Below are 16,216 nucleotides of genomic sequence, written 5' to 3'. Positions count from 1 at the left end.
GAATGAAAAATTTATGTGACGTATGAGAAATTTTTCATCATATGACAACATTATACTATAGTTTTTAATAAAGTTTTTGCACGTTTATTATAATTGTAAATGAAATTTAAGTATATCGAATTAATTTTTATTAAAATATTGTTATTATTATTTTCATTTTATATATCGCTCATTACATTAAGAAATAATGTTTTTAAAAGGGAAGTTGACCTAAATTAAACAAATTCGAAGAAGTGCACGACAGATGCTCGTACAGTATTTAATAGATGCAGAAAAATACAATGCAAGTTAAAAATTAACACGTACACAGAAATTTTAATATAAAATCTACATACACACGGCCAAAGTAAATACATTAGGGTATATGTATATACGCGCGCGCGTACACCGAGCCTTTGTGTAGATGAATAATGTGTATAGAGGTGGGAGGAATTTTAAGTTTTAATCACTTATTATAGACCAATCCATGGCTAAGAATGAGGAACCTTTATAAGCATTACTTATTGTTGTACCGCTATACGTTACTACTTAATGCAACATCAAATACGAAACAATAAAGAAAACGATAAAAATGAGAATGACAACGAATACGAGCAATACAAGTTTCAGTACACCGTGATAGGAAACGAGTAAGCCGTTTCAGTTTTTGTTGGTAGTTCTCCGTAACTGGGTGGGTCAGAGGGTTTTTCTCTTTCATTTCGTACTTATTTTCTTCCTACACACAAATGTGATTTCAATTAATGATATTTATAGTTTGTAATATATCTCTACTTTCTTTATGGACAAATTTTTGTAATAGAAAAAAAATAGACGATTAGAAAGAAAATATTGTGTAGGTCAGAACTATTTGCCACATAAGGATATTATAAATATAATTATAAAATAGTGCAAGTTATTAAAGCGATATATCCGATAATAAAGATTACGAAATCATGGCAACCATAATTCACGAAATTATCGATGGTTATCGATATTTGAATGAAGAACTTGAAGGTAATATGGATTATTTTATATTAAAAAAGACTGGAAATGATAGAATTCAATTCAATGATAGAATTTAAAATTTAACTATTCGATTGAATGGCCAACGTCGAATATGAATTAGAAATATTATTTACGATACTTTCAAATCAATGTACAAGAGTAATTTCTAATTTATTAATAACATTGTTTAATATTTTATTTAATGATAATATGATATTAAAAAATAGTTTACAGATAAACTCTATTTTTATAAAAAAAAAAAAAAAATCTACGACTGTGAGAGACGGATATATTTAAATGTGTTTAATAAAATTAATAAAAATTAATAAAAATCAAGTGATCCTATCAATATAAGATTATTAAATATGGGTAAGAAGGATTCATGGAAGGATATATATTTTTATATAATTCTTTATCTAAAATTGACAAGGAATTCTAATGAATTATTGAAAATCAATGAACATTTTTCATCGATAAATTTTTCAGATTCAAAATGTTTATCATACATATATCTAATTAATTATAAATCGATGATATTCCACTAATGTAATTCAAGGGATTGAAAATTGTATTATTTAATTGTTCTTAAATGATTTTTAAACCTTTGATCTATAAATTCGTAATAATTTGAATATTTGTATAACACCAAAATATGACAGCTGATATCAATATTATAAAATAATTCATTTAATTGCCGTATCCTGTTTCTAATATTATATGTATGAGATTAAAAATATATACAATATAAATCGCTGGAGAAACTTAAATAAAAAATAATTCGTGTTTTGGTTTTTTTTTTGCATTTAAAGTAGCGAAGGGGGGGGGGTGGAAATTGAATTTAATCGTTCAGAGTAGTCTTGTTAAAAGCAAATATATTAAAAAAGTATATAAATATTTATGGTCAATATTATTCTAATTATATTAAAAAATTAATTAATGTTACTATGGGATGAAAATTTAATATGGCAAAAAAGTTGTTGTTTAATAATTTCAGTTAAGTGAACAATGTTATGCCTTATTTCTTATTTTATTTTCTTTTAGATCCCAGAACAAGAAATTGGTTTTTAATGGGTTCACCATGGCAGTGTTTAGCGATATTAACTTTTTACATATACTTCATTTATAATCTTGGGCCTAAAATAATGAAAAATAGATCACCAATAAATTTAGACAGAATTATGCAAGCATACAATGTTGTACAAATACTTTTAAGCATTTATATTTTATATATGGTAATATTTTTCAAAAAATCAATATTTCCCATCTATAATTAACGTAATAATATAATATTATTTCAATCTCAGGCTGTAAGATTAGGATCGCCGAATAATTACAAGTATGCTTGCGAAGCTGTAGATTATTCTAATGATCCAATTGCCATCCAGGTAATAAACTGTCATAAAGAATTGTATAAAAGATACATTCTTTGTGAAAATTAATTTGTGTAAATCAATAATGAATAATGGATGGAAGTTCGTATATATTATTCCAATGTACTGAGAAACATTACATTAAACATGAAATATATATTTTCATAATGATTACATGATACGAAAATAATACCGGTAATCAGACTGTCATTAATAATAACAATATTTATTCGATTAATCGAAGTATTATTTTTAACTTAAAATATAATTTTTTAATTTCTAATAGAGATGAGATGTATAATAACAGATAGATAATAATAACATTGGAGTTAAATTAACATTTCGAGTATTATTATTGATGTAATACATTTGCTTCTTATATTAAAATACTATTCATAATTTCATTGAAACTCTAATTCAAATACTCTAATTTAATAAAATGCTGAGTAAAATATAATATAATTATGACATAATTCTATATTACTATTAAAAACCAATTAATTATTTTTTAAGATTAAACCGCTTAATCTTACATTATAATATATAAATTAAATGATTATTTTATCTAGATTGCTTCTGTGGTCCATTTATATTTCGTAGTGAAAATAATCGATTTGTTAGATACAGTTTTCTTTGTTCTTCGTAAAAAGCAAAATCAAGTATCATTTCTGCATGTGTATCATCACACAGGCATGGTTTTAACTACTTGGGCTGCCGTAAAATATTTACCAGGAGGTCATGGCATATTACTAGGTAACAACTTATGTCTCTCATATTAAAAGATAATCATGTTAAAAAAATTGGAACAAAAAATTATAAAAGAAAAATTTGTATTAAAGAGGATTTTCATAAAAATGTTAAGCCTCTAAATATTCAGTTAACTATTAGAATTAACATAGAAACTGAGACTTTTTAAATAATTTCTATAATATTATTATTATTTGTATAAAAAATTATTAAATAATTTATAGTTTAAGGTCAAGGATTACTTACAAAACTTGTTTTTAACATTATATTCTAAGATTAATGTTTAACCATTTAGATATTTATTTTGAATAATTTCTATTTTAATTATGTAATACCTTATATATATATATATATATTTAGTTGCATATTTATTAATAAATGTTTTTCAATGGCACTAAATTACCTTATGTATCTTTTCAGGTATTATAAATTCATTTGTTCATTTAATCATGTATTCGCACTACTTGGTTATGTCACTTAAAATATTTAAACCTTGGTGGAAAATTTATATAACTCAACTACAACTTGTCCAGTTCTTCTACTTAATTTTTCACTTTTCTCGACTTATTTGGATGAAAGAGTGCGCTTATCCACGTTGGCCCGCAGCCGTCATGATACCTCAAAATTTCTTCATGATTATTCTTTTTGGTGATTTTTACTACAAGACTTATATGAAAAAATCAGCAAAAAAACTCGCTGAAGATTGAAATAATCGAAAAGTACGAAACATATTAAGCCATACCTGAGACTAAAATTTCATTCATAAATCTTGATTTGAAAATATTTATTATTTTGAATCTGCCCAAGGAGACATTATTTTATTTCGTATATTGATAATCGAGATACAATAATATAGGATTATATATGTATAGATAAATATTTTAAGCAATCAAACAAAGCATTTTTATATATGAAATTCTGTGTTCTAAGTAATCAATAAGAGTCTATTAAGAAGGAGCTTATATATTTTTAAAGATTCCCTTTAATGCATTAATAAATTACAAACATATTCACATTTGATATTTACAAAGATAATATTCTTATAAATACTTTATATTTTACAAATTTCATATATATATATATATATATATATATATATTTTTACAAACCAAAAGCGCGTTAGAAAAAAGTCTTTTATATTTAATAAAATAAAATGTTCTATGCAGATATATAATTTGGAATTATCGAACTTTAATTGTCATATCAATTTTTTACTTTATTAAGAAACAAAACATTTTCATTATATATATATATATATATATATATATATATATATATATAATTTACTTATATGTAATATTTACGTTCATTTTTTTTTATATTTTTCTAAATTAATTTCTATATTATACACCAGTAATTATTTATTAAAGGAAGGATTATTTTAATGAAATTTCATTTTTAAATAGTTGCGAAATATTTTACCGATTACAATAAACATAGGGCATTACTTAAAAAAGAAAAAAAAATTAAAAATTTAATTTTCCCAAACGGACTTTTGTTTTCTATGAATAAATTTTTGTTCTTGTTCAAATATAATTATATACTTTCAATCGAAACTCATATGTATTTTTCGTAAAATTTTTACGTACACTTTAATGGCTTGAAAATAACTAAAATATAATTTTATATAATAATTTAGAAAAACATAAATGATACTTAATATATTTAAGAAATCTGATAATGAGTCATGAACTATAAATCTACTCCATTAAATCACACTTCATATTTATTAACCATAAAGTAATATTAATTCATTAGAAATAAAGCAATAGTATGTAAAAAAATAATTAAGTCATATTATAATAGACTTTTATAGAAAAAAATTAATGCTTATTAATAGCGTGTAATGTGCGTATGTATTACAGTCTTCAATATTTCAGTTAATATTATATAATAATAAATATATAAAAATAAAACATTGTCGTCATAATATCTTCGTATTATTTCAATGAACTTATTAATATAAATACAAATATATAAGGTTGTACCGTTTGAAGAATTAATATTATATTTAATCAATGTTATTTATATGCTATATATATATATATATATATATATAATATTACGCCAATAAAGCATTATGAATAAATTAATTATTAATCATTTGTTTATTTATTTATTTCGATATTAATTATGTATATATAGATAAACATATTAAAAGTATTTAGGAACTTTATATATTGGGCAAAAAATACTTTATTCTAAATTGAAATTCTCAATCGCATGGTTAACTGAGAATTAACGAAAAAATTAATGCAAAAGATAAAAAGAAATATTTTTTATAATCAAATTAAATAATCATACTACCTTTCATATAAAACATTGATGATGGACTACATTAACATTTTTATAATAAATTATTGATTTCAATGTTTATAAGCAGAAAAAGTTTTTATTAGCATTCTAAATATTTTTACAGTAATATTTAATATTTTGAATATTTTACAAATTTAAATTAATAAATATTCGAATGATAAATAGATTAGTTGCAAAAAATAAGATATAATGAATATCACAGCTACCTATATCCATTGTCCCTAGTTATGTAAACACATTTATTAGTAATCCTTTTTTATGTATATAATAGATATTAAAGATTTATACCTAATTTTTACTGTTTGTATTATTTAAAAGGAAATTAATTTATACGTCATTAGTAGAGACGCACTTAATTGCCATAAGAAATACAAAAAGTTATGAAGTTATTGTAAATGTATCTGTTAACTGTTATTTTAACTTTCCTTATCTTATAATTGTAAAAGTTTAATATTTGTTAGTATGGATGAGTGGTAAAAAATATTTATATTTATTTTACACTTTCAAAAAATTGTATTACTTGAAATAAAATGTTTATTACATATACTATCTATATTTGAAAGTTTTTTGATAATTACATACAAGTGCCGTATTTTTATTATTATCGACATATCTTCGTCAATGTATAAGATGAATATTTAAAATTAATTGTGAGTAATGAACGTACTTTTTCAAAAAATTTCGGTCAATAGTATATTATTTTTTCTAATTTATTTAGTCAACGTTGTTACTCTAATAGTATAGATTATAGGTATACTGCAAACTATACTGTAAAGATTATTAGTAAGTACAGAAGTAATTGAATTGTAATAATATCGTATAATATCTTTGAGAAAGTTCGTTTAAAATAAACACCTGAACATAATATAAATCATAAAGGAAAAGAAATTTAAATGAAAACAATGTCAAAAAAAAAGCAAAGTAACAGAAAAATACTTCTTCATAAAACTTCTAATACTAATTCAAATTTATTTAAAAATACAATAGTTATTATTGAATTTACATATTACCTCGTCTTTAAACAATCTATCGTATAAATAGGTAAATAATTTCAGAACTGATTTTATTTATTTCAGCGTAATTTTTCACAGTAATCCAATACAATTTTAAAGACCCTACAAATAATAATTTTAGCGTCTTTACAATTGTATCGGATTACTGTGAATATATATATATATATATATATAGTCGTTAAAGGACCATTGTATTCACTTATTTATCATTTTCAAGTTTAATTTTTCATTTTTCTTTCATTTATGCAGCTCCTATAGAAAAAATAATATTTCTTACAAATGTTTTCTTTAAATATTAGTCAAATTAAATCAAATTAATTGACTTTCAGTTTCAGGCATAAATTAAACGATGATTTAAAAAAACAATTGGAATGTCATATATTTGAATTCGTATAATATTTTGTGCATTTATTGAAATTTTAAGATTTTTATGAATGTATATCAATTGACTCTTAATCGGTTTCGCAATTCACTCTAGATAATTTTAGGACAAATTTATAAGAATGAATTCTTTCAAATCCATGTTTATAGGCTTATTTAATTTAGTGATTATGTACCGTTTTACAGTGTAATAATTTCTTATCGACGTATAATTAAATAAAAATAATAAACATATAAAGATATATTCATTGAATAATCATTTGAATATATGAGCTTAAAAATTGTCCAATATTTTGACATTTTTAATATGCCGAAATAATATGCCGACTGTGCAGAAAAAAGTCATCACGCACTTAATATTTGTGCCATTATGATGCGATTGAAGTGCACTTAACTTTCCGGACCTTGGGAGATAAAATAAACGGCATGTAATATTAAACATAATTGTGATAATAGCGAATCCATGATACGACTTCATTAATTTCTGCTAAAATATAAAGCATATAGACTGCATTCGTAAACGTGTAAGTTGATAAAATATTTATTGAACGGATATTCAGAGATTTGATCGGGTCATCGACGCAAGTAGAGCGTAAGAGAGAGAATTCGCGCCTCGAAAGTCCTTTTGTACCATGCGCTATGTCCATATTGATAAGAAAAAGAAGAAGGGGGAAAGCTGCTCACGTTCCCTCTCGTAATAGCCAACAGCCATTTCAGTGCGCTCCATCTGAGACGAGAGGGCAGTCAAGAGTTACTTTCTTATGATTATAGTTAGAACGGAAGGATTTTCATGTTATCGCAAACAGTAACAAGCAATATATTTAATTCGATTAAAATTAATATTTCAATATATTATAAGAACATTAAATTCGTTTTCAGACATTAATGTGCAGTGGCAATAACTGATTATCCATTCATCCGCTCGTCGAAATTCAAACGTAAGAGTCAAACTTTTTACTTTCAGATGCAAAATTTCATCATTAAGTTTTATCATTGCCAACTAACATAAACATAATATCGATCACAATTATTAATATTAATATATTATGAAGAGATTAAGAATTATGAAGATCCTTTCCCTCACAGTTATTATAAAGTTCATATATACTAATTTACTAATTTGATTTCATACATAATTATCTCATGCGCAACTGATTTTTGGAAATGTGCGAGCCCGTGGAAAATAATTAATTCATGGCGAATAATAAACTTTTAGTCACGTAGTCGATTTTCATATTAAAATAGGAATTATAAAATAATAATATATATAATCCAAGTTATCGAGGTATATTTTAAAAAGTTTGTAAAAGTATTTCATTTTTATGTGACGAAGTTGACATAGTACGATTACTAGATATCGCGTTGCAATTAAAAAAAAAACATAATAATAACAGAGTATATGAGCATCGGTAGCTGTGTAGTGATAATTGAAAGTCTTAAATTGCATTCTTAGTCGAGTAAGCTCGTCTTTTTTTTTCTTGACTTTTCATTTTCACATAATTTTTTAAATGATTCTTACTTAGTTTAACGGATAGGATTGACATTATGAATAATAGTATGTTGTGTATGCATTTTTGTTTGTTTTTTTTTTTTTTTTTTTTTTTTTTTTTTGTTGCATACTATGTTAAGTAGATTCTTTATATAGTAAAATAAAAATTTAATTAATATTTAAAAGATAGTATACATATGTGCACGTTGATAATGCACATAAAAATTTAATATTTGTTTTAATTTTATATATTACTCAAATATATATGTATATATATATATATATATATATATATATATATATATTTATAGATAATCATTAATGTAAATATAAAACGAATTTTTATGGGAATGCATTAATTTTGTTACAACGTCAAAGAATTATAGAAACAAGCTACGTGTATCAAGATGTTTCGCTGAAAATTTTCACATCTGATAGACAATACATGCTTTTCGGCCATATTTTTACTCCTTTGTTCGCTACACTTAATTGTTAATTCGATGGAATAGTTAATCTATACATCGTATTGTATAGATATGTTTTTATTATTATCAGAACAATAGAATCATATTCATTGTAAAAAAAATATTTATTTTAAGAGATTGATATCCGAGTACAATTCTTCTAGTAGTGTGTAAAAATTTTCTACAATATAACTTATTTAATTTATAATGTTATAATTTATAAAAGTCGTAATAAGTAATAAAATTAAATAAAGGATCTGTATTGTAAATGAATCCATTCAAATTTCAAAATTTATTCACATTAAAATATGAAAAATGTTATAAATATTTAATTGCAATTATCTCATGATCTACAATTATGAATATACATTAATAAGCGACTATCAATGTGTAAATGAAATAACACATCTATAGAGATAAATATATAGAAATTAGAAGTATAATATTTTTTTCATGCTAGAAAAATGTTCTACACCGTCTATCTCAATTACATTCATTTATTCTGTTTGTCATTGTAAATTAAAGTGCGAGAGTCAATATCATATATTCTTTAAAATTAAAAGACTGCGATAATATAAATTTATATATAAAATATGCCAAAGATCAATAATGCATTATATTATAGAAAATTTAATATAATTCAGTTTATTTATATTAATAATTTGTTCATATTCAATGAATATTAACATTGTTTTATTATATAAACGGCTAGTTTTTTTCCTTCAATTTGATTACAATACATTTCGTTATTTATTTTTTAATATCTATGAATAATTAATAAAATTATGACGTCTATTTTTGTTAATTTAATAGTATTCAATATTCTAAGTTAAATATTGTATTAGCATGAATATTTACAATTTACTTATTTATAAATCTTTTTCACAGATATCAATGATTTATTTCAATTAGCAACAATGATATTTTAACAAGAAACATATTAGTTTTTTAAAAATAATTTCTACTTAAACCAATTCGTTAAAATATATTGTATTAATAAATAACATGACGATTATACACAATAAAAGCTATATAATTCGTCATATAGACATGTATTATTTATTATAACTGATTCATATTAATGCTGTAAGGAAATACTAAAATAAATTTTGATAGAACGATAACAAAAGAAAACGCATTCAATGTAAATTTTCTGCATACATTTAGATGGCGGCAAAGCAATCGCATTCAACATAATGATTATAATATAATTGACTTTCTTACTATTAATAGGTAAAAAATAGCTGCTTTAAAAGTAATAGTAATTGTTTATGAGGCGTTAAAGTAAATCATTAAAGATGCGGTAATCTAGCCATTGTAGAGAATAATTCTGTAGAAAATTAATGATTTTTTTGCACAAATAACAATCATTTGTCAATAAAAGTTATTCTTTTTTTTATATATATATTTTTTGATTTTATACATTTATATATTCGATATTAATACTGTACTGTGCACATAAAATAAAGTATATTAACTACTCCGATATTCATAAAGTTCATAAAATAATTGAATAACATAATATAGCTAATAATAATTATACAGCCATAATAACATAATATAGACAATAAAAATAATTTAAATAAAAATACTTGTGTTGGATTTTCAAAAATCAGGATGCACGTGGTCCGAATAAACAAATTCAAATGTACTAATTGTACAAAGTCTAAATATGCGTCTATATATCATTTAGTTAAGTAATTCACTAGCTTCTTAAAGCTTAGAGCAAACCTGATACAATAATTTTAGTGAACGTCATTTAAAAAGAGACGCAATCACGTGTTTCTCGATGAAAGTCCGGTTGTACGCCACGACCCACTTTTTTTCTCTCGGAGGAGCTGGTGGTGGACTTCGCCTACATTTTCGGAGATATAGAAGCTAGCGATTCCTTCCACGTGTTCTCCAAAATGTCATAATCGCATTACAAAACTAAACGCTTACTGTACTGTATTTCATAAATTCTTTGAATTTTCAACTTTCTCTCTCTCTCTCTCTCTCCTAATCCTTCACTTCCTCTTCACTCCCTCACTCACTTTTTATAATCGTAACCATTACGACTGCACGCACATAATTATCAAAACTGTTTTATAAGATATATAATATTTTTTTATTAATCATTTAAAATTTTGTTCATATATAAAGATTAATATGTTAAGGATGTATTGTCGATTTTCATATCCACTTGAATAAAATTTTTCTAATCAAAATTGTACACAATTTGCTGTACAATTAATTATAATATGTAGATATACGGAACATTTATCTATAATTAAATATCAAATTTACGTCAATTTTTACGTTTTGCATTAATCATTTTTTAATATATCAACATGTATAAAATAACAAATCATAAAACTTACCTATTTCGACTTAATTTTTATATCGACAAGTGTACATATTTCTTATTGCACACTAGACATTTCATACATAATCTGAAAATATCTTTTGCATATTTTAAATATTTATATTAAACTAGCTAATGAAATTTTCATTGATCTTTAAATGAAAAATATCTAGGCAAATGAAATGTTAATATGTATAATCTAATTGAAATTATTATATATATATCATAATATAATATAAAGCGACATACTATGTAAAATTTTGATAGAGACAGTCAAATCTATTTATTAATGATTCAACCCATGTCAAGATGAATCTCATGTTGTATAATTATGATGGGTAAATTTATAATAATTAAATTTTTTTAATATAAACGTATAATATTACTATAGACATTATTTATGCCGATCTCTTATGTAGGATTTTTCTTACTATTATCTTTTGTAGTAATGTTGATTAGTTTGCTACGTTCTATTAAAATATAATGTAAAAATATACATAAAGTGCTATCCACAAAATTAAGTTATTTCAATTATACAATAATAAAAAAACTCGACAAAAATAGACAATGTATTATTTTAAATGAGAAAGTTATTTATAGACAAATTGAAATTATTGTTCCAGTATTATATCTCTTATAATATGTACTATGAATTTACATTATTTATGATGCGCCACAATCAAATAGAATTTTTACCATTTTATTTACAAATTGTCTTAAACATTTTCTTTCAAAGGATATAAATAAATGCTGACATTCATTGCTCAACTAGTTTATGACGGTTCCTGACTAAATTTTCATTGGAAAATTTATTATTTATTAACACGTTCGCCGGATTTATTGTTGTAATTTAATTTTATGAAATCGAATTTTCTAATTCGAGAAGTACTATTGATGAAATGCATTATTCATATTGATAAAATATATTATATTTGATATTATAGATAATTAATGAAAGAAATTTTAATTAAATTTAGAATATATTTTTCTAATTAAAAAAAATTACATATTAAAACATAAATTAATATGTAATTACATGTTAATGTATAATAATTATAATATTAAGTTATTGCATCAAGTAATTAAGTTAAATTTTTAAATTAAAAAATGAGAAAATAATATAGAATTGGTCAGAACAATTATATTATTATTATGGTAATTATTATTAATACATTAATAAAATGAACTTTGAAAATAAATTAGGCATGATTTTTAAATGCAACCCTACTTTATCAGTATCGATGACAATATTACCATTTTTATATATTATTTACCAATACTATGAATAATTTAATTAAAAAATACATAATGCAAAGTATTCTTACGACAATAATTATATAATTACAAATTAAATTTAAATTACTATAATTATTATTTAGAACTAATAGTTCATTCGTGTGCAAATAATCTCATGCTTATGTTTCAGATTTCCTTAATTAATTAAACATTAATCATGAATCGATTGGTTTTTGAAATAATGTACTTAAAATGAAAATGAATAAAGTGCGAGATACTTTTGTAATTTCATCACATTTGGAAAAGTTCCGAATGATGGAGAAATAGTAAAGGAAAGATAAAATGAAATTCATAATTAAGAATGATTAAAAGAAGAAATAGAGTGAGAAGACGTTTTTGATGAAATTCTCCACCATCGGTAGTGTATATGTATTATTATTAAGATATCATTAACAGTTGCAATACAACTCAATTTGATTTTTTTTTAATCAAATTTTTTATTTATTTTACAATTCATTGCTTAATATCCATTGGTTATTTAAGTAATAAAAACGTTTTTATTACTTAAATTTGATAATATAGTATTTCATGTTTCATTATTTACAGATGCAATTAATGATTTTTCGATCATAATTATCGGAAAATAAATATTAATTTTAATTCAATCAAGGTGAATCGATTAATTGAATTAAATCATTAATCTTTAAATATCGTTTTTCATAATTTTCGAATAAACAAATTTTTAATAGTAAAATAATGAATAAATTCATTATAATGCAGTAATGATTGAGAGATAATTATAAAGTAATGCTTATGTCTATAATAATTATATTTTCATAACAAATATAGCATCAAACAAGCATTATGCTAATAATATATTATAAAAATAAGTTTTTCTAATTAAAAAAACTTTCCTTTAAGAAGTATTTAATAATTATTGAAAATTATACTATGTATATAATTAGATTATAATTTATCGTTATAGTTGTGTTATATAGTTGTATAATTAAAAACACACACACACACACACACACATATATATATATATTTGTACTATTTAAATTATAACATATATACGTTTTATCTTTAAACTTAATTCATATTTTACGTATAAAGTATTAATGAATTATTTCAAATTAAAAATAGCTCTATTATCTTTCATGTATAGTGCAAATGATTTATTATATTCCATCTATAAAAAAATTTTATATTCATTCAAGGTATTTTATTAATACTATTGCGAAAGGAATATTTCAAATAATAAAATGAATGACATGATAGAAAAAAGCTTAAATTTCTTGTAATTAATTATGCAGTAACTAGTTAAGCATTACTAAATACTTATAAATTTATTAGTCAGCATAAAGTATGTACATAAGCTAAATAACTTGTTCTAATCTTTATGCAATGAGTACATAAATTATCACATTGTTAATTTGCTACTACAAATTAGATTTATTTTACCAAACTTTAATTGATAATGATATATGTAATTTGATGTATTTTGATATTTGTAATTTTATAATAATTGATAATTTGTTATCTTTTTCCTAAATTCAATGAGAACATAGTTATTGAAATTTCAATTCATATTTATGTAAATATGAAACTTGCAACGAAGTAAATTATATAATTTCTGATCATTATACACTTTTTATCACAATTATGGAGAAAATTTTTATAAATTTTGCTCATTTATCATTATTTAGCTATACAATATAAATGAGTAAATGAAATGAATAAAGTATATCTAAATTATAAAATTTACGTATGTATTACGGAAATTTACGTGAAACGTCCATGTGAATATTGATGGCTAATATCCTGTATACGTTACCATAATATCCTAAAGAGTTTCTGCTAGCACAATCATGTGTAATATTATAATAAGATTTTATGCCCTATATCCTATATTTATTTAATTACAATAAATAATATTATAAAATAATTATTTACATTTATATTGCATTGTAAAATTCTTGAAGGAATTATTACATATTTCACTATATATATATATTGCGTTATCTGAAGTTTAATGATCTTTAAACGAATATATATATATATTGCACTTAAATTGCAAAAATCATATTGCTCGGAACCTTTTATGCATTATATCTATTATAGTACTGTGATATAGTAATTGCTTCCTTTAATAATCTGACATAATGGACAGATAAAGTCAATATGAAAAACTACGAACCAGATTATTGTATTATAGCTAATCATATTTTGCTTGTATTAGAAGTTAGTTATATAATATTAGATCCTTTATAAATTTTTTATAAGTGAGAATCATAACATATTTCTGTATCTCCCTCTTTATCATTATTTTATTTTATTCTTAGACTCCCGTATCATAAATGTCTAACTACATCCATTAAGCATTTCCATATCGTTAAAGTTATTATACATAATAAATCATTTGAATACAAAGCGATGTAATAACATGATTTGTTTTGTTAACAAAATGCTTAAAAATCACAGACACTTCTATTTATTATGTTTTCTCAAGTTTTTACAAATATATTAAAATGAATTTTTGTATCGTAACATTATTCGTGGTAACGAAGTGAGAATGAAGCGCTTAAAAGATGAAAACTAATCAAACTTGAAATTATACATATTTTCTATATTACTTATCATATAATGAATAAAAATACAATTATTAATTAAGCTAATATGTTAATTTTGAATAGTAATTAAATACTATTGGATTAGTTTTCCTACCCATTTTTGTTTGGTAACATATTCTATCAATAAGTTATTTATTTTTTTTTTTTTCAATAATAATTACATATCTAGTAATAAAATAGAATAACACTTAATGTAAAGGTAAAATTTTTTTAATAATCTCAATGGACGTTTCATCATAAGAGTGTGTAATAGTTTCGAAATAAAAAATATAGAGATATCGTTAATTTTAAGCAATTTCAATGATCTTATGCAAAATACATTATATTATAAAAATTCCAATGTTAAAAGTCTGTAGTAATTTTCTATCTATTTTGAGGTGTACGTCACCATTTCTCATAAATATTGTCTTATATATATTAGCAAGATATAAGTCTAAATTTGTTTCAAATAATTTAACTTCAAATTTATAGAAAATTGTATATTATTACTTAATTCTTGGTAATAGAGTAATCCGTTTCTTAGAATGACCTGAAATTCAAGATGTAACAGATTTAAATTTCTATCGAGAGGTTCAAAAAGCGAATCTTTAATTTTTGATTTTTATTTATAGTACGTTAAAAATCCGAAATTATTTAGTCAGTGGATCTATCTAGTTTGAGTAAATAAATATAAATTCACCTACCTTTGTCATTTTCAACATTAAAATAACAATAAACCATTTTCTAATATATATTTTTAATTTAATTATTATTTAGACAATTAATAATCCTTTTTTATTTATTTATATTTTATGTTTATATCATCTTATTATATTTATATAATAGTATATAAAAGTATATATAATAATTATAGAATAGTTATATAACTTTTTTTTTTTTTTAAAAACTTTTCACTAAATTTTATCTTTTTATTATTTGAAATAATAAATTGATTTTTCTATATATAGTTTATATAGTTCAGTACAATAAAAGAAAAATGTTAATAGGATAATCATTGGATATGTTTAAATATGGGTATGCTATGTTTATAAATAATTATAGTATAATTATTGTTTATAGAATGTATTCAATTATATTTATAATTATCTTATTTGACTAATAATTATTACAATTCACTAGGATGTTATTACTAGGGATATTATTTATATGAAAGATATTCGTATGTAAAATTTATATCTGTAAATAAATGTAAATATATTTATATACAAATATTATTCATTACTAAGAATATAATGAAAT

At 22.3% G+C, this 16,216-nt stretch overlaps 1 protein-coding gene across 2 annotated transcripts; it reads left to right on the top strand.

Moving 5' to 3' along the window:
* Nucleotides 1–555: 555 nt before the first annotated feature.
* Nucleotides 556–4,055, top strand: LOC105360306 (elongation of very long chain fatty acids protein 7). 2 transcript variants are annotated; one of them, XM_011497184.1, is made up of 6 exons: nt 556–629; nt 837–993; nt 2,026–2,216; nt 2,289–2,369; nt 2,924–3,107; nt 3,522–4,055. In XM_011497184.1, the coding sequence occupies exons 2-6, from the start codon at nt 933–935 to the stop codon at nt 3,806–3,808; spliced, it is 804 nt and encodes a 267-aa protein (XP_011495486.1). In that variant the 5' UTR covers nt 556–629; nt 837–932; the 3' UTR covers nt 3,809–4,055. The 2 variants fall into 2 exon arrangements, with proteins under 2 accessions (XP_011495486.1, XP_011495485.1); XM_011497183.1 differs by lacking the exon at nt 556–629 and having other exon boundaries at nt 636–993.
* Nucleotides 4,056–16,216: the final 12,161 nt, after the last annotated feature.

This window comes from Ceratosolen solmsi, unplaced genomic scaffold, assembly GCF_000503995.2.
Source record: "Ceratosolen solmsi marchali unplaced genomic scaffold, CerSol_1.0 scaffold13, whole genome shotgun sequence".
NCBI lineage: Eukaryota > Metazoa > Arthropoda > Insecta > Hymenoptera > Agaonidae > Ceratosolen > Ceratosolen solmsi.
The sequence above is the reverse complement of the archived record's forward strand: the minus strand, read 5'-3'. Positions and strand labels throughout refer to the sequence as shown.

What these genes read in the sequence shown, in the direction of transcription:
- LOC105360306 (XM_011497184.1), top strand. Translation starts at nt 933, where the DNA reads ATGGCAACCATAATTCACGAAATTATCGATGGTTATCGATATTTGAAT. An exon ending in GCATTTATATTTTATATATG is followed by an intron (nt 2,217 to 2,288) that starts GTAATATTTTTC and finishes TTTCAATCTCAG; the next exon opens with GCTGTAAGATTAGGATCGCC. An exon ending in AGGTCATGGCATATTACTAG is followed by an intron (nt 3,108 to 3,521) that starts GTAACAACTTAT and finishes GTATCTTTTCAG; the next exon opens with GTATTATAAATTCATTTGTT.